The sequence below is a fragment of the Mycosarcoma maydis genome, chromosome 6 (assembly GCF_000328475.2).
Source record: "Mycosarcoma maydis chromosome 6, whole genome shotgun sequence".
Lineage (NCBI taxonomy): Eukaryota > Fungi > Basidiomycota > Ustilaginomycetes > Ustilaginales > Mycosarcoma > Mycosarcoma maydis.
The window spans coordinates 733,644-752,071 of NC_026483.1; the positions used below are offsets into that span (position 1 = coordinate 733,644).

At 54.8% G+C, this 18,428-nt stretch overlaps 6 protein-coding genes and 1 non-coding gene across 7 annotated transcripts; 3 read left to right on the forward strand and 4 right to left on the reverse strand.

The window, feature by feature from the left end:
• Positions 1-433: 433 nt before the first annotated feature.
• Positions 434-548, reverse strand: UMAG_16219. Its single transcript, XR_897731.1, has one exon. It is a non-coding gene; the product is annotated as a 5S ribosomal RNA (ribosomal RNA).
• A 303-nt stretch (positions 549-851) lies between these two features.
• On the reverse strand, positions 852-2,221 carry UMAG_11722 (putative type I HSP40 co-chaperone YDJ1; the record flags this gene model as incomplete). Its single annotated transcript, XM_011390931.1, has 2 exons — positions 852-2,010; positions 2,151-2,221. 2 exons carry the CDS (start codon positions 2,219-2,221, stop codon positions 852-854), a joined length of 1,230 nt encoding a protein of 409 aa, XP_011389233.1.
• Positions 2,222-3,643: 1,422 nt separating this feature from the next.
• On the forward strand, positions 3,644-4,894 carry UMAG_02729 (aspartic endopeptidase; the record flags this gene model as incomplete). Its single annotated transcript, XM_011390793.1, has 1 exon — positions 3,644-4,894. One exon carries the CDS (start codon positions 3,644-3,646, stop codon positions 4,892-4,894), a length of 1,251 nt encoding a protein of 416 aa, XP_011389095.1.
• Positions 4,895-6,870: 1,976 nt separating this feature from the next.
• On the forward strand, positions 6,871-10,989 carry UMAG_02730 (uncharacterized protein; the record flags this gene model as incomplete). Its single annotated transcript, XM_011390794.1, has 1 exon — positions 6,871-10,989. The coding sequence occupies one exon, from the start codon at positions 6,871-6,873 to the stop codon at positions 10,987-10,989; it is 4,119 nt and encodes a 1,372-aa protein (XP_011389096.1).
• A 257-nt stretch (positions 10,990-11,246) lies between these two features.
• UMAG_02731 (GPI-anchor transamidase subunit GPI16) lies at positions 11,247-13,472 on the reverse strand (the record flags this gene model as incomplete). Its single annotated transcript, XM_011390795.1, has 1 exon — positions 11,247-13,472. The coding sequence occupies one exon, from the start codon at positions 13,470-13,472 to the stop codon at positions 11,247-11,249; it is 2,226 nt and encodes a 741-aa protein (XP_011389097.1).
• Positions 13,473-13,972: 500 nt separating this feature from the next.
• On the forward strand, positions 13,973-14,425 carry UMAG_02732 (uncharacterized protein; the record flags this gene model as incomplete). Its single annotated transcript, XM_011390796.1, has 3 exons — positions 13,973-13,989; positions 14,125-14,296; positions 14,390-14,425. The coding sequence occupies 3 exons, from the start codon at positions 13,973-13,975 to the stop codon at positions 14,423-14,425; spliced, it is 225 nt and encodes a 74-aa protein (XP_011389098.1).
• Positions 14,426-14,725: 300 nt separating this feature from the next.
• On the reverse strand, positions 14,726-16,999 carry UMAG_02733 (uncharacterized protein; the record flags this gene model as incomplete). The annotated part of the gene is made up of 1 exon (XM_011390797.1): positions 14,726-16,999. One exon carries the CDS (start codon positions 16,997-16,999, stop codon positions 14,726-14,728), a length of 2,274 nt encoding a protein of 757 aa, XP_011389099.1.
• Positions 17,000-18,428: the final 1,429 nt, after the last annotated feature.

Here is an 18,428-nt window from a genome sequence, read left to right on the forward strand (position 1 = left end):
CCGCTGTCCTCTAATTCCTACAGCTTATTCAATCAACGATTCCTATCCAGTTTACGGGCACCTGGTGGGCGTGAATTTTGACATGAATGTTCACCGCTCGCGCTCTTCCCACTCATATGGATCACATGGTCCGATTGTTGCTCAGCTACCGAGTCATAGCTACATATGCAGGACAGTACATATGCCTTCCTCAGAAGAGATATGGAGGCTTGTTCGGTGTTATATGTTTGCTGTAGCATGTACCGGGTGCAATCTTCAAGACTGCCTACGGCAATTCCATGTGCGTGGCCTGTGACCACCTTCAAGCGCTTCACTTGCTTCTGTGATCGGCTGTGTGCGTCTGTTGATGTCTCGTCGAAGATACATTCACGATTCATGATTGCTCGCTATTGATAAAGTCCGCAAAGATGATGCTGGAAGCCAAAAAGCAAATCAACTGCAGCACCCAGGATTCCCGCGTGGTCCCCCACCGTAGTACTGACTAGGCGACGAGTTGCTTGACTGCGCAGATCGAACGGGATGCGGTGCTTTCAACTCTCTATGGCCGCAGATATCGATACTGATCTAAGCTGTGTATATGTAGGATAGCTCAAGATGGGGGCAAAGAGAGACGTGGCTTTATTCACAATCACGAATTCGAAAAGTCTATCAACGAAGCCATTCACGATTCGCAATTCGTGATTGTGTGTGGTTGATCGGAGAACACGAGAAAGCACAAAGTGCTGCTCGGAATGTCGAAAGTCAATCACGAATGCGTTCACACAGAAACGCTGCGAATACTGAACCAACTGAATCTACGTTGCAAGAACAAAAGAACAAACCGAGGGGACTAGAATGCGGCGCAAAAAGGATCAGGACTGAGCGCACTGGATATTGCTTGCTCCCTGGCCATCTTCGTCATCGTCGTCCATACCAGGGTGACTGCCGGCGCCGTTGGGCTTGACGTTGCGAGCCTCTCGCTCGTCGAGCTCGTCCATCTGAACATCCTCGACGTCGATCTCCTTCTTGGTCTTGGGCAGCGCGTTGCGTGGTGGGAGCGCCTTCTCGAGCAGAGGAATGTTGTCAATGTCGATGGTCTCTGGGAAAGCCACGCTGAGGTTGACGTAGAGATCTCCGAGTTCGTGGTGTCGGTAACTAGGCATGCCCTGTCCACGGAGCACCTTGACGTCGCCAGGCTTGATGACCTCACCGGCGGGGATGTCAACGGAAAGGGCATGGTCGTCGAGGTGCTCGATCAGGATCTTGCCTCCACCAAGGGCGGTGAGCAGGTCGACCTCGACATCAATGAAGAGGTCGTTCTTTCTGCGCTTGAAGCGCGGGTGTGGCTTTTCGTCGATGACAATTACAACGTCGCCTGGGATGGTGTTGGGTGCCTGGTCGGCCTCTTCCTTGAAGGTGATCTGCTGGCCATCCTCCATGCCCTTGTCGATGCGGACCTCGAGCACCTTGCGCTCTTGGTTGATCTTCTTGCCGTTGCACTCCTTGCAGCGGTCCTTAGGGTTGATAATCTCACCCAGACCTTGGCACTCGGGGCAGGTTTGCTGCATCTGCTGAACCATGGGACCGAGCTGTCGGAGGACTACCTTGATACCCTGACCGTTGCATCCACCGCAGGTCTTGACAGCGCCTTCCTTGCCACCGCGACCGTCACACTTTTTGCAGAGAACGTGCTTCTGGAGAGCAAGCTTGGTGACCTTTCCTACGTAAAGTTCCTCGAGCGAGACCTTGACACGGTGGACGAGATCTTTACCCTTGCGAGGGCCGCGGGGACGTCCACCTGAACCGCCGAAGAAACCGCCACCGCCGCCACCGAACAGCTGCGAGAAGAGATCCTGAGGATCCATGCCTCCACCCATTCCTCCGCCTTCGAGACCCTGCTCACCAAATCGGTCATAAAGATCGCGCTTGTCAGGATCCGAGAGGATTTCGTATGCTGCTGTGATCGCCTTAAATTTTTCCGGGTCGCCGCCCTTGTCTGGGTGCTCCTTCAATGCCTTCTTGCGGTAGGCCCTGAAGATTTAGTAAAAGTCAGAGGGTGAACAGAAAAAGATGAAGAGCGCATACAGTAAGTATAAAGATTCTTTTAGGATTGATATAGACAGCGTGTTGAGTGCGCTGGGACAAGAAAGGAGCCGGTTGCGCCTACTTACTTTTTGAGCTCGGCTTCCGAAGCGGTTGGCGTGACCTCGAGAAGATCGTAAAACTTTGTCTCCTTGACCATGATTGCGACTTGGTATGCGAGGGATTGCGAGAGAATAGATGAATCGGCAGAACTACGCTAGAGTGTGAAAGAAAAGCGGACCAGACGGCAAGCGAAACGAGATGATCGTGTCGCGCGACAAAATTGAGCCTAGCACTTGAAAGCGGATAAGAGAGTCGTGTGAGCGGGTTCACGGGTGCGTCCGAATGTATGGCAGCGCTTTTGGAGTAGTTAATGGAGGTGACCAGCGATGACGGATGGCCCGTATACGATGTGAGCGTGAGTCGTGTGGTGAGAAGATGGAAGAACCGAAAGATGTAATGCTTGACTGAAGCAGAGTAATCAGAGCGGCAAAGCGGCTTCAAAATTACAAGTGAGCGTTGTTGAGCGGTTACGCAGTCGAGCGACACTCACGACTCACGACTCCCCTTTTCAAACCGCAGCAAAAGCTGTTTGCTGAAATTCGCCAGAGACACTCACAACTCACAACTGAAACCCAGCATCTCCCGCTGCAGATCTAAATCACACATTCTAAACGATCCAACATGCAGAGAAAGGGGTCAGGATGGATCGCGAGTTGACTGTTCTGCTGATAGCTCACACAACTTGCATGACAGCGTGATGAGGACGCTTGTGCGGTGATAACTTTGTGCTGCGCAGTACCAGAGCTCTGACAAGGCACGAGCTTCGACGAGAGCTTCTGGTCGGATCTGGAACCGACAAAGCTTAGCTACTCGAGGCTCTCAGGTGTGTGGCTGTTGAGCTCGACATCTGCGATTTGCGTAATGCTGAAGCGCAAATTTTTTATGGCTAATCAACCTTCGAAAGGGTTCTATCGTGTCGATTGTCCATCTTCCAGCGCTTTCTATTTTCACCATACATTCGTGATTTCACGATTCCGCGGCTGGCGATGGACAGGGTTTTACCGATGTCCCGATTGAGCCAGTATCGGGTGACCCGATACCACACATCGTGAATCGGTCATTTCGTGGTTGTGATTTGATTTTGTGCTTCCACGTCTGCAAGCCCACGCGCGTGCATACAAGTGACTGACGTGTTGGACTCGAATCCGCTTTTCTTCTCAATCGTAAAGCCGACTTCGGCGCTGTGCGTTGCAAGTCTGTCGGCACACCCATCCACGGTTCCAACCCCCATCGCCAGCTCAAGCAGTCTCCTCAGCGCAAGGTCACCCTATCTAGATACAGCTGCCCTGAGGTGCTTCACTTCTACAAAGATCTACGTCGCGCCGCCTAAGACTCATTAGCGTGCGGAACCCACACCTCGGCTTCATTTTGACACGTCGCCAACTCTTAGGTTGCATAGTTAGCGGGAATCCAGCGCAATTTCTCGTCAACCTCGACCAACCAATCTCTCTTAGCTCCATCATCAACGAGCCGACTCATACAATATCCGAGCACAGCTCTGTTCCAGAACTCCGCAATCATGTCGAGTGATAGAGATCTTTTTATCACCTATGGCGTTCTAATGGGCGGTGCCGTGGCACCTATCTACTTTGGATCGTTCGCATCGCTCAAGACGCCCAAGACCACTAGGGATCTGTTGAAAGCTGCGCGCAAGAAGCGCAAGGCTGCAAAAGGTTCGGACGATTCCGACTCTGATAGCGACTCGGACTCGGATTCGGATTTGGACGATGATGACACATTAGATCGAGTCACTTCGTCTGATGCCATTTGGTTCCCCATCATGGGCTCGGCGGTGCTTTTTGGCCTCTTCCTTGTCTTCAAGTACCTGAACAAGGAGTACGTCAACCTGCTCCTCAGCTTCTACTTTGGCTTCATCGGTTGTCTTGCTCTCAGTCAAGCACTAGTCTCAACCAGCCGCGCCATTGTAGGTCGCGAGTTGTGGAAGAAGCTACCCATCTTTCGACTCTATCTCGATCAGCGCGGTCAGGGTCGCCTTTTCAAGCTTTCCTTCACCCACGTTGACGTGGCGTTGATCTTCGTGTCGGCCGTGCTGGTTGGCGTGTATCTGGTCACCAAGAGTTGGATCATCAGCAACTTACTCGCCCTTTCCTTGTCGCTCAATGCCATCGCGCTCATGTCGCTCGACTCGTTTCGCACGGGTGCCATCATGCTCGGTGGTCTGTTCGTATACGACATCTTTTGGGTGTTTGCTACTCCTGTCATGGTTTCGGTCGCACGCAACTTTGACGCTCCCATCAAAATCGTTTGGCCCAGAAACATGCTCCAAGTTTTGTTGGCGCTCCAAGCTCGCGAGCCGCAACCCAAGCTGCAATTCAGCATGCTTGGATTGGGCGACATTGTGATCCCGGGTATCTTTGTTGCACTTGCCCTTCGTTACGACCAGCTCGTGGCTAGCGAGGCCAAGCCTTCTTTGGGCTTCACCAAGTCATACACTCGCTTTGACAAGCCCTACTTCAAAGCAACTCTGGCTGCGTACGTGGCGGGGCTTGCTACCACCATGGGAGTGATGCACTTCTTCCAGGCGGCGCAACCCGCGCTGCTGTACTTGAGTCCTGCTTGTACTGGCGCCGTGTTCCTGACTGCTGCGCTTCGCGGCGAGTTCAAGGACGTATGGAACTGGACAGATGGCGAGCAAGAGCAAGACAAAGGCAAGGAGCAGACCAAGTTCAACGACAGCAACGGCGCCAAGGAGCCAAAGCATGGCGTGAGACGGTCCAGTCGCCGAGCAATTTCCTCCAAAAAGGACTGAGCTGTAATTTGTCATCTTTCCTCGATTGTCCACTAACATGGCCTGACTAGAATCGTGCCATCATCCCTCCGCCACTGTGGAGAGCGGAGTCAATGAGAACATATCGGAGCTCCGACTCCTGCTGTCACCAATGTACTGTGCCATTTCAACTTCAAGGAGAGGTTTCTTCTCCGAATGGGCGTAGGCATCAAGAATGTGTAAGGCCGGGGCCGCTTCAATGGATGGCAGGCTCGAGTAGAGGATCTACCAATCGTGAATAGTTACTTGAAAGTTTCGGGTATTTGCTGATACGGCCGTTGTTTTTAGCCTTGCATTCGTGATTTAGTGCCTATGGGAAGCGCTCAAAACATTGAGAGCCTGGTACGGCGGCAAAGGCGGCTCAACGAACGAAACACAAGGTGGCCAGATTGTAAAAAGTTCATCCACACCGCCGGGCTGTGAGCATCTCAAACTCCCCGTTCCAGCAATCACATGGGCGCAAAGGTGGTTCTGAGCTCAACTATCATGCATGCTAATGTCTTCTGCTATAGCTCTTGGTCGTTCGCTTGATATCGTCAATCAATCACATGGCAACATCTCATGGTCATGGCTGACAGGTTTGGACAAGTACGGTGTTACCAGTAAAAAATGCACCGGGCTTCTTTGGACGTCGGAAGCGCGCGACTGCAATTGCTTAAATGCGCCGAGCCAAGCCGTGAGGTCAGCCAAGGGTGCAGCAAGCCAGCATCCACACTGGTGACTACTGCGACTCAGGACAGGACTGCTCAAGTCACGAGTGCTCTCTGGATACTCGGATGCGCGTCTGCTTGCTGACGCCGTCCCACAGGTTGAGGCGCCTTTTTTTTTTTTTTTTTTGTCCTCTTTTGAGGGGGATCCTGCCTTTCCCTGACGGGCAGGCTCTCGGCCTATCGTACTTGCTTGGCGTTTTTATTTTCTCATTGGTCACAATCATGAATTTGGATTCACGATTTGTGGGTGACAGAGCGCTGTGTTGACAAGTTCGGGCATCGACCGATGAGTGTTATAAATTGCTTTTTTAGAGCTTGGCTTCGGTCTCGGCACATCACAGACCCGTCGTAACTTATTCGTGATTAGTACCTGCTTCGTCTGCACGTCGTGATGTTGAACTTGGCGCCGGCATCGCAGAGCAGCTAAGTTGACCTAACTTAGCTACTCGACAGCATTCGTGATTGCTCAGATACAGCTCGCTGCGTCTTGGAAATATCGGACGCTTTCGTCACATCAAGCCGGCCAGTAACAATCACCCTCCGTTCACGTTCGCGTCCACAGTCACTCGCCACGATTGCTCAGAGTTTGGGCCTGCTGCGGCTTACTGCAACCTCCACGCGGTCGGCGGCCTTGCTGCTGTCTCTCTCTCTCTCTCACACACACACACCTCTCACCATTCTGCCAGGAGCATAGTCGTGTGTACCAATCCCGATTTTCCTTACAACCGTCCTTCGGTACGACCGTCTCGTTCACGTCTCGCTACGCCCCCTTCCAGTGTCGCCGTCATCATCATTTTCCCTCGGTTCCGCCATCCCTCCTCGACTCACGCCGTCCTCATCCTTGTCGCTAAACGTCTTGCGCACAGCCTCTTGCCCTCACATTCGTTTGAATTCGCTTTCTCCGCATCATTGTCGTGCGCCGACTAGCACCTCGCTCTCGCCGTATCGTATCGGATCGCAAGCTGTCAGCAGCCTCGCACCATCTCTTGACTGAGCCTCAGTCAAGCACGGTCATCGTCCAACTTGTACCGCCCATTGCACAGATTTCTTTTGCAACCTATCATTGCAGCGTACCTGGCCGCAAAGCTGGGCTCAATCCTCGTGGACATGAAGTAATCCTAAGCCTTTCAACTGCACGATCTAACGCTCACTTCACAACGTTCCGAGACCGCCCTTGACCTGGCTACATCCAATCACTTGAAGTTCCTCACATCCCTTGTTGCAGCGGACATCGCGTCGCACCTTACCATGTCATCCTACTCTCCCGGCGTCAGCTCGTCGGGTGGAGCCTATTCACCCGGTGTCGGCTCTGGCTCTGGCTCTGACTCGAGCAGTGGATGTTCTGGCTCTTGCTTCGATCCCAATCAGCTCAAGTACCAATACTTGCAGGGTTACTTCACTGCACACATGCTTCCGCCTTCGTCCTACCGCTACGTCTACCTCTTATGGTTTGTCACTATCGTCGTCTGCCTTGTACTCGGCAGCTTCCATATGCTCGGCATCGGCGACAGGTCCTACATTGGCGCTCTGTGGAAGCGATGGGCCACCAAAAACCGCGTATACAAGCTTGGAAAGCGCGTCGACATCCACGGCAACTTCATCCAAAAGGACGCCAACGGCAACAGCCGCGCTTACGCTCCGCTAGCACGTCGCCGCATCTTCACCTTTCCGAGCTTCGGACGAATCGTTCTCCTCTTCTTCATGCTTGCTGTGCCCATCGTCCTGACGCTCGTCGGCGCCGATTACATCGGTCCAAACGTGGGCGTCTTCGACTTTTCGCAAAGTTGGCCCTCACAGACCACCAACATGGCCGGTCTATCTCGTCGAGCCATGCACACGCTGCACAAACGCGTGCAATGGGGACAGGGAAACTACCCCTCCGTCACCACCTATCCACCCTACCTCACTTTGCCCTACCACACCTGGTGGACCCAGGGCGATCGAACGGGTGATATCACCATGGGCCTGGTGCCCATCGTTCTCATCCTGGCGCTCAAGCAGGTGCCCTTTGCGCTCCTCTCAACGCGCTTCTTTGGCGGCTATGCTTTCGATCGGCTTTCCTTCCTTCACAAGTGGGGCGGCAGGATCATCTGGCTCTTTGGCACTGCACATCTCGTCACATGGTGCATCCAGCTCAACAAGGATACCCGTATCGGCGAACCTGTTTGGTCCTTTGTCTTTATGTGGACCAAATTTCGCTGGGGCTGGGTTTCGTACGGATTTCTCACCGCCATGATCATTCTGTCCATTGGCCCCATCCGCAATCGCTTCTACGAATGGTTCTACATTGCGCACGTCGTCACCGTGGCCGGCTTCATCATCACCGCTATGCTTCACCATCCGCCACTGGCACAGTGGATGTACATCCCACTCGCCTGGTGGGTAGCAGAGCGGCTCACCAGAGCCTTCAAAGTGGCCTGGATCAATGGCCTCGGTTTTGCTGGTCGCAAACCTCAATTTGCCATCGCACCCAAACCTCAAACGCCCTATTCCCACCTCAGCGCGGGGTCGGACGCGCCTCAGCGCCATGTATACCGTCCATATCCATCTCCATATCCATCTCCATCTCCATCTCCATCTCCATCTCCATCTCCGTCGCCGCAGCATCAGCAGCTCCGCAACAACTACCGCGATCGATCCTTTGGCTCCCGCCGTCAGTACATGGACCAAACCCACGGTCTTGGCTCGCACGCCCCTGTCACCAGACCACCGACGGGTTCAAATCGCGGTCCCGGTACTGTCGCGAGCTCCGCTTCTTCGCAAAAGCACGTGTATATGTCGCGTCTCAGTTCCGAATACGAACACACGTTGATAGGCTCCACCTCAGATAACGAACCTCGAAAAATGTCAAGTCCCCCCATTGGCGTAGAAGCGCAGGGACCTTTAACTACGGGAGCTACACACCCTCTGGATGGGCGCGATGATTCAAGTTCCGAAAGCAAGCATGTCGCCCTGGAGAGAAGAGCGACCCGTGTCAGTGCTCGGTACGACCCAGTCAACGACCTGATCCAGGACTATATCCCCTCACACATGTCCAATGCGGACGTCTACCCTCCGCAGCCCACAGAAGCCCTTCCACCTCTCCCGTTACAGTACGCGAAACAGCCGAGCACCGACACCAAGCACTCACTGTCAGACTTTGCCGAGTCTCAACGACCTCCTACAGCACCAGGCTCAGAATTGGTACCTATGGCAAGCAGACGATGGCAGACTGAATCGTACGCGGTATCTTCGACGAGTCCTTCCAATTTTAGTGCTAGGTCCAACTCGGTCCCGCGTCAGCTCAAGCCACGGCCTGCCATGTCCGCCGATGTCGCTGCCGTCATTCGACCGGGTTTTGCCTTTGTTCAGCTGCTGCCCGGTAAGACGTTGCGTCTGACGCTGCGAACGCCCAACAAAATGTCTTGGAAGCCAGGGCAATGGGTCTATCTCAACGTTCCCAGCGTCCGCTTCTGGGAGTCACACCCTTTCACAATTGCCTCCGCGCATGATGCCGATTTTCCTGTCGCCACCGAATTCGTTGATGACGACGCCGAAAAGGGCCTAGCCCACACAGAAAAGGTCAAGGGCGAGGAGCGCACCATGGTTCTGCTCGTTCGATGCCGACATGGCTTCACCCGTCACCTCTGGAATTTTGTCGCCAAGAAGCGTCAGTCGCAGATCCAAGCTGCTGCCGATGCTCAGCACGGCGCATATATGTATGGGATTCCGGGCACATCGATGGTGCCAATCCTCGGCAAGGACACTACTGGTGTCCACATCCGTGCTATCGTCGATGGCCCCTACGGCTCGGCAGATCGTACGCATTGGGGCATTCACTCGACCATTGTCATTGTATGCGGTGGATCGGGTGTCAGCTTTGGCATGTCTGTTCTCGAGCATCTCTGCGCATGCATGGTCGGTTCGATGAAGTTTGGCAAGGGAGGTAAAGGAGGGAAGAAATTCCTCACTGAGCGTGTTCGCTTTGTGTGGATCATGCGCGAGTTTTCGCATTTGCAATGGGTTGCGGCTGCGCTCCGCAGATGCATAGAGATGGTGCCTCCAGAGCTCCTGCAAGTCGACCTGTTTGTGACGCATTTCAACCATCTTTCGGCATTGCCCAACGGCCCGAGGGGTCGATCCGCCGGAGCACGAAGTCATCATGGTGGACACAAGTCGGAGTCTGACGGTCCTAGCTACGATACCTTGGCAGGTGGAAATGGCGGTGCTTTTTTGAGCGAAGATGCAAAGTACTCGAGGAATGCCCGCTTTACAGAGGGACCCGAGCAGGACGAGTACGACATCACCGCATATGATCTCACCCACTTCGATGGCGAAGACCAGAGTGCACCTACGGCCATGGAAGAAGAGATGAACAAGCGGATTCGATCGGAAGGAAAGCTACGCCGTGCAAAGACACGACGCAACACGGTCAAGCGCAAAGGCGGTCGTGGTACCAAAATGGCCGACGCTGAATTGAATCGGGACGAGCAGGTGCTCGAGTCGCAAAGAGCCATGTACGAAGAGCACGATGATAGTCTCAGGCAACAGCCTTACGAGCCGGAGCGCCGACCTGCGGATGGGTCATGGACATCTGTCCAGGCGCAAGGCGCACTTGGCTCAGGAAACAACGGCGTGCTCGAGCAGGATCTTGGCGATTCGGGAGGCAGGCTGCTGAGCAGCAACAGCTTTGTACAACCCGGATGGCCGCCCGAGCGACGAGACCGACACGCGTTTGGAAGTAACGAGAGGCGGCATAACTCTCCTCCCAACTCGGCCGGCCTTCTTTTGCCACACGGCACGATGGATTCGAGTGTCGGACCGCTGTCTGCTTATATCTCACCAAGTCCGTCTCGCCCGGGATCTCCGCACAACGAGCTACTCCCGCCGCCTCCCTTCGATTCAGGTTCACGAGCTAGCACTCCACGCTTGCCACCGTCACCTCTCACCACACCGTACGGCAGCGAGTATCCGCTCCGCTCAGATTTCCGCACCCCTGAGGATACAGAAGATAGCCGCCGTAGAGGCATCATGAGGGGCCATGCTGGTTCGTCTACGTTGAACCTGCTCAACACCGGGGTTGCATCGGCTGCCTCGCCGAAGTCGCCACTGGACGATGCACCGATCGATTTGGATGCTGAGGAAGACCTCGATCTGCGCGTGGTTGCCGAGCTTGCTCAGCCTGGTCATCCCAAATTGGATCGTATTATCCGGCAAGAGGTCGAAGCAAGTCAAGGAAGAACGCTCGTTGCAGGTTGTGGACCGAAATCGCTCGACATTGTGCTTCGAAGCATTGTCAGCAAGCACATCGATGCGTCAAAGGTTCGCCGCGGTGACACGCGGGGCATTGTCAATGTCGTCAGCGAATGCTTCGAATGGGGTGGCTGAGCGCTGCTCGAGCACTCTACTCGCAGGGTGCCACGTGCCCCATCAGCACGTAATAGCTCTTTGTTGTGAGACCGTGTCATTGCTACGTCTCTCTTTTTAATTGAGCTGTTCATTTACCAGCACCATCGGACAATCACGAATGTCGCAAGACACCACATTTTCATAACTGTTTTCATAACTGGAATACTGATTTCTCGTGTGTGGTTCACTGATAAAAGCATGATTTTGTACAAAGAGTGGGTGGCTCTTGTCCGAGGTCAGAAGACGAAGTCGGTAAACGTGCGCAGAAGGGTGTTAAGGGAGCTGCCAAAGAACAAAGCGATGACGGTGCTGGTGAAGATGATGTTGGTATAGACGAAAGAGAAGTCGGGGGTTGGCAAGTGGAGGAGGCTTGGGGGGGAGTAGATTCGGGGATGAGATTTGGAGGGGATGATGGGGATCGAAGAAGATGGAGGTGGGGATAAGGAGGGGAAGAGATTGAGGAGAGATGTGTAGAGGTCTGATCGAGGAGGAGGGATACGGTTGGCAGGGTGTCGAGGCCGGTGGCGAGTGAGCGAGTCTCTTGGATCCAGAGGCATCAACGGGATTACGATGGCAGGATTTAGATCGAAGCCTCGATGTGCATCTGGCGGATGCTGGCTATACGGTACGAAGGACTTCTTTAATTCGAGCGTGAATACTACCGTGCTACTTGCCGGGATCCTTACCACAGCCTCGATCACAAATGGACTTGTTCCACCACGTCTACTCGTCGTCGGTTGATACGTGATATGCTCCACTGGATCTTGGTAATCCGCTACGCTCCGCAGTAGCTCATCCGCCGAAGCTGCCGACGGAAGCAACTCGATCGAGTGTCGCAGAGTATGCAGATATGGCGATACGAAATATCCCAGCGTCTCATACCACAACACTCGCTGTGCTAGCCTTGCATCAGTATTGGTCAGAGTCACCTGCAACGTGCTTCGCTCTTGACCAGAGCCGATGAGCGTCCGTTCGACGTGTACCACCTGGTTCACTGCCCCTCCACCGACGTTGGTGCGATTGTTAGTGGAAGGGTAGGTGAATCTCGTTTCGTGTGGCCAGCTCATCTTGACATCCAGCCCGCTAAACCCTCGATCCTTGCTGACGGACGAGAGGTCGTACAGATACTCGCCGTCAACCGAATCCAAATAGTGCGCCCACCGCTTGTGCAGCCTCTGCTCGTACTCGTTCCTCTCGTTTTCTGTCTCGAACGCCAACAATCCGGAAGACGCCAATTCGTCCGTTACTTCATCCTGCTCTTCCAGAACAGGCAAGAAGTGGTAACCGTTTCGTTTTCCAATTTTGGCGCCGTGTGAGGTGTCACAGTGATGCTCATCTCCAGGTTTAGAGCAGGCTGGCAAGGGGGGTAGAGGTTCCACCTGGTACTTTGCACTTGTCTCGGGATCCGCCGGCTTGAGGATGCGCACCAGACTCGAGTCTGCAAGCGGACAACTAGACTGGATCGTGCGACCGAACAAGGAGCTAATCGACCAATCTCGAATGCTGACATCCCTCGTCAGTGCGGGCGAGAAGACTGAAGTAAAGGTGAGGACGACGTTCCATCCGGGGTGGTGGGCGTCTGCATCGACGGCGTGGTCTGACTGCGCAAGACGTGTAACGTGCACTGCGAGCCCGTGAAAGGTGGCGCTGAACAGCGAGAGAGGGTTGAGCAGTGTCGCGAGTCCCGCCGAGGCCTTGCATGGCAACAGCTTGAGGAACGGCGTCAGGTTTTCCGTACACACGCCTTCGGTGGGTAGCAAAGCATGCAGCGTCTGTGCGCTCGCATTAGCGTTGGTGCTTGACGAAAACGCATAGTGCGGCTCCACAGTTTGTCGTTCATCCAAGGCGTCCAAGCTGGTACAGAACAAACCTGCCAATGCGCTCGTCAAGCCTTTCCAGCCCTCACGTTTTGCATCATGCGAATCGAATCGAGCCCAAACTTCCGCTCCTGTACCAACGCTCTCCTCGCCCAGCTTGACTCTACCATGGCTACTGGCATACCCGGGGTGGTGCGCCCATCGCTCGGACGTATAATCACGCCTTTGCTTTAGCGTCGTCACGGGCGAACCCCAGCTGTCGTATCTCCACCGACCCGAGTTGAGCGCAAGGTGTACTTCCGAGACGCCAAAGTGTTGAATGGGCTGCAGCAGCGCTCGCGGAAGAAGACGGAAGCTCGACGTGGAAGACGAAGTTGAAGTGAGCGTGAATTCGAATGACGCGAGCACACGACCGTCGCCGAGAGGTTTCAGGAGAAGCGTCTCGTGTAGTGACTCGGATGGGACGTTGCTTGCTGGCGCAACAACGTTGTGGAGTCCGCATGTGGCTGCAAGAGCGGTGCCGATGGGACAAGCCGCCAGCAGAAGTGCCAGAGATAGCACGTACAGCCAGCCTGTGCACCGCTTTCGTTTTGTTCCGCCCGCAGCAGCCGTAGCTGTCGACTCGGAGCCGACTCGCCCGACCATATCTACTATGCAGTTGCAGACGCCGCTCCTTGAAGCGGTGAGATGGAGCAGCAGAGCAAGTGCGTTTAAACAAGGACGGTGAGCATCCTCTTGCTAGACAAGACGCAGAACGATGACAGGGCGTGGAGGTGGAATCACTACATCACTTTTCGGCGGAGATCAACACCAACACTCGTGACTCACGACTTAACCCTATCTACGCTTAGCGCTAGCAGCTGCGAGCTGTGAGCCTCGATCCGTGTGCGTGAGTCGAGAGCTGTTTTGGATAATGTTAGATCTGATAAAGAAAGCCGTGAGGGTTTGAGAAGAAAAAGTCGAACCGTGGAAGCGGGCGAAGCGTGAAGTGTGAAGGGTTCACGGTTTCAGGGTCTAAAATCGCAAAAACGTGCTCTGGCTACACACGACAGCCACAGCCACAACCTCTTTGGCATACCCTTTCTTCCACCATCACGTTTACATCCACTCATCCTCAACTCACCTTGCGCGAGAGACAATCGACCATGGGTAACGGAGCCAAGTGAGTGCACCCCTCTCCCATCATGTTTGCTTTGTCAAATGTCGGCATCGATCATCGAATTCTTACTCATGCTGAGCGTTTACGCATCTTGTCACTATTCTGCGCGCATTATCTTGCTCGATCTGATGCGTGTAGAGCACAGCAGAAGCGCGAGCGAAATGCAAAGGCAGCAGGCGGAGAAGCCAAATCGCAGAAAAAGACAAACGAAGCAGCCAGGAACGTCATGTGCATGACTTGCCGCCAAACGTTCTTGCTCACCGTCCGCGAACCCGCGCTAATCCAACACGCTTCTGACCGTCATAACAAGGTGAGTCCCCACTCTCGGATTCACTGATCGAAACCTCAGTCGAGAAGCACAGTACTCAGTACTGATTCCCCATTATCTCTCCTCGCCACACAGACTCTTGCCGAATGCTTCCCAAACCACGCCAAGTAGGCCACCCAAGCTTACCCAACAATACTCCTCCCAACCTAGTCATGTAGTCTTCTCTCCCGCCCAGCACACGCATCACTTGATCTCAGAGATACCTGCCCCCCTCCCCACCCCCTCGGACCAGCCCCAAAGCTTGCCCCTCCGCCTCTCCGTCCTGCAAAAGCTCTAAGCAAGCCCTATCCATTGAGACCACGCACACACAGTCAAGTGCGAATTGGCGTTGCTAATCGCTTTCGCTCGAGTACCAACAAAGTATATGAGCGGTTTAAAATTCAAACGTGCAAGATGATACTCGATTGCAACTCAAGCCAGAGCAGCAGGTACCTCAGCTTCAGCCAGCCTAGCATTCTCCCTAACCAACGGCGAGGCGGGAGCCGAGTTAGCGTCAATGAGCGACGGCTCGTCACGTACCGACATGCCTCCTAGAGCCTTTGCGGCCACATCGATATCCGCATTCTCGAGGCCCAAGCCTCTCGCCCTGCCTCTCTGCCCAACGATGTAGCTTGAATTCGCACTGGCTCGCTGCTCCACGCTAGTCCGCGTTTCCAGTTCCACCGATTCCGATCGTTGCGCACCACCAAGATGCGGACTTGCTAGACCATTGCCATTCACCATACCTGCTGCACCGATCTTACCCGCAAAGTCGCGGAATCCGAGATGGCCGAACGAACTGCGTCCTTGAGCGTGCGAATTGAATTGAACGCTGTGTGATTCGCCATCGTCGGCCAGCGCTGCCGCTTGGATCGCCTTGACATCTTCGATCGTAGGCAAATCCAACATGGGTGCTGGCGCGGGAGCCGGTCGAACGGGACGACGTGGCTGAGCGCCGACGACGGGCGACGACGATCCGAGCATGGGCGATCCCCACCCCTCGTCTCGCTGCTTCTGCTTGCGCAGCGATGCTTTGGTTTCGGGGAGAGGGGGGGATAGCATGCCCGACATGCGACGAGTGCTATTGGTGGGAGTCAAATTGGTGACGGCGCCCTCATTGCCGTTGGTGCTGGCTTCGGTGGCGCTGATGCTCTGCGCAGGCTCGGTCGCATCGGCGGCAGCGATGAGAACCTCGACGCTCGTATCAGCAGAGATCGAGGAATCGGCCAACGGGTGCGCTGGCCCATCCACAGATACTCCGCCCTCGAGTTCTCTTCCTATCACAGGATTGCGGCTCGATCCACTTGCCTCGGCATCGATCGCTTCGCCGTTCTCGTCGACTGTATGCAACGTGGGTGGCATGCCCGCCTCACCAGCGAGCATCGAGAGATGCTGCGACTGTCGATCGACCACGGATTGCGGCTGGGGCTGCTGTTCTAGATGCGGCGTTCCCTGCGGTTTTCCAGGTGCGAACCCGACTGATTCCCACAAGCGCACCGATCTATCCGCCCACGCTTCCAGCACGGGCCAGCCCTTGTACTCGCCAGCGAGACGGAAGCCAGCGGCACCTTCGCCGCCACGGTCACCACCACCTTGACTGGCGCCAGCACCTCCACCACTGAAATAGCTCTCGTAGCCGATCATGTCTTCTTCGTCGTCGCTGCCTGCGCTAGCCTCTTCGAGCGTCCAGAACGTGCCCGCTTCCAGCTCGTCGGCAAACATCTGGAGGAATCGACCCCATCCTCCAGCGCCTTCCCCTTTCCAGCAGACGACCTTGGTATCAAAGTCGCGACCAAAAATGATGACCTGTCCGGGCGATCCTCCTCCAGCTGGGTGTGGGCTGAGATCGACGCCAATGTAGTTACCCGCGTGGTCGGTGATCAGAGGGATCCAGCCGCGGCACGAATACTCTGCGCGAATCCACTTGTGCGGGCAGCTGGCCATGAGATTGCGCAGCTGCGGGTTGGCGGCCGTCTCGGGGTCTTCGTCGACGGCACGCCAAAAGTTCCACTCCTGGGCGACCTGATCCAGGCTGAGAAGCGCTGCACCAAAAAAGAGACCGTCTTGGCACGACTGATTAGATTCGAGCTCTTGGCCGTCGTAGATGAGGTAAGACTCGCGCACGCACGAGGGAAGAGCATAGCCGATGGTCATCTCGAGCTCGTCGAGCGCGTCTTCCGAACAGGGCCAGTTGAGCGTGTCGGAGATCTCGGGATAATTTTTGCGGCACCACTTGCGAATGCGGTTCCAGGTGTGACGCATGGGAGGGTATGCGCTCGTGGGCACAGAGCCTCCAGCAGAGACGCTGACGGAGCAAGTTGCGGTGGCGGGAGTGAGTGTCGAAGTGGAAGCGGTGGGATACATGTTGCTAAATTCTGCGACCGAGCTGGTGGAGATGGCCGAGACGTGCTCGTTGCCGTACGGCGAAGATGCGCGAGCGATGCCGGAGGGGGGCGGATACTGACTATCGATGGGAGAGGTGGCGCCATTGTGAGGGTAGGCGGGAGAATTGGGGATGGCGTTGCTGGTGCTGTAAGGAAGCGACCATGCATTTGCATTGAGGGCCTGAGGAGGGCCGCGACGCGAGGAAGAGCCGAAGCCTGAGCCAAAGGTGGTGGTGCGACGCGTAGGCGAAGGTGTAGCGGAGGGATTGGCACTGCCTCCGAAGAAGGACGAAATCTGCGAAAAGAACGAAGTTCCAGACATTGGCGGCGTCGGTCGTTGCTGAGCAATCATAAGGGAATGTGGTCAAGCAGGTGGATCGGGATCGGAAGCATCCGTTTGGAAGGGTAGTGCTGTATGTGTTTTCAGATGATGATGTCCAAGAGAGATAGACAATGCCAGGCTGATCCGAAGCAAGCCAACAGATCCGTAGCAGCAATGCAACGGCGCCACAATGACGATCGGAGCAGCGTCACGCTCGAAGAGCAAGAGAGAGGAGTGCGCTGGTCGGAAGGAGCCGAGTTTGGGCGGCTGGGGCACGCGGTTGCTTGATACGAGTTTCCAGATGCGCGCGACGGTGTGGCTCTGTAGAGTTCACAATCGGTGTCTTGAGGGTGGTCTACGATAAAAAGGCGCGGTGAGAATCAAGAATGTGTCCGAGGGGAGACGAGCTAGATGCGGATGCGACCGAAGGCTCGAACGTGGTTGACACGGATTGGTGAAAAGCAACGACGCCTCGTCAGGAAAACCTGTGATATTCGCAACCTCGAAAGGACAGCCAACGGCTCTAACGAATTTGCGATGCAAGCCAGTGAGGTATGGTGGCAGATGCAAGCAGGTCGAGATGGAGCTCGAGGCGGCACAGAGAGGGTGTGATGGGAGAGGATTAGAGCGGAGAGGGAGCCAAGCACCAAGGGTCGCGCACGTTGGCTGGCGAATCGTGAATCACACACGCAGACATCACACACATGACACCCCATCAACGACTCTTGACTGACACACCTACACACGCACAATCACGAATCACGAATCACAAATCCAAGCGCAATCATCACAATCCAAGGCTCAGGTTTGGATTCACGAATTCACGATTCACCCATCGTGAATTCTGTGATTGCGCGGTGAGCGCTCTGCTCGACTCCCGATTCAATCACGAATTGGCCAATTTCAGCGGCGCATGCCCCTTTACGCTTTCTTGAGTGGAAGATCAGCTTGCTGGCCACAGTCACAAAGTCACAGCAGCTGCACTGCACGGCATCACACGCGTTGGTCATTTTTCCACTCACGATTCACAACTCCTCACGACTCATGGTTGTTCCACGTTTGAGCAGAGAGTCACGAGTGGCTCCTGTTCCAAGTTTAGGAGGAGTTGCGAGTGTTCATGACTAAGCAGGGGAGGATTTAGCCGTACAGCACTTTGACCCATCACGTGACTCACTACCCACAGCCTGTACCTCTCATTCTTGACTCCCGCATAAGCCTCCATAGGCTTGGGTCGGTGTATGAAATCAAAAAAAAAAAAAATCAAAAAATCGTGAATCATGAAAAATATTGAACATTGTCAGCATGCCGTGTGCACTAACGACTCGCAACTCACGCTTGCTTGCGCTTCTCAATCACGATCACAAGCCAGAATGAGTCGAGATGAAAACCAGATGTGAAAATTGATGGTAAGGATCATGGTGAGGATCAG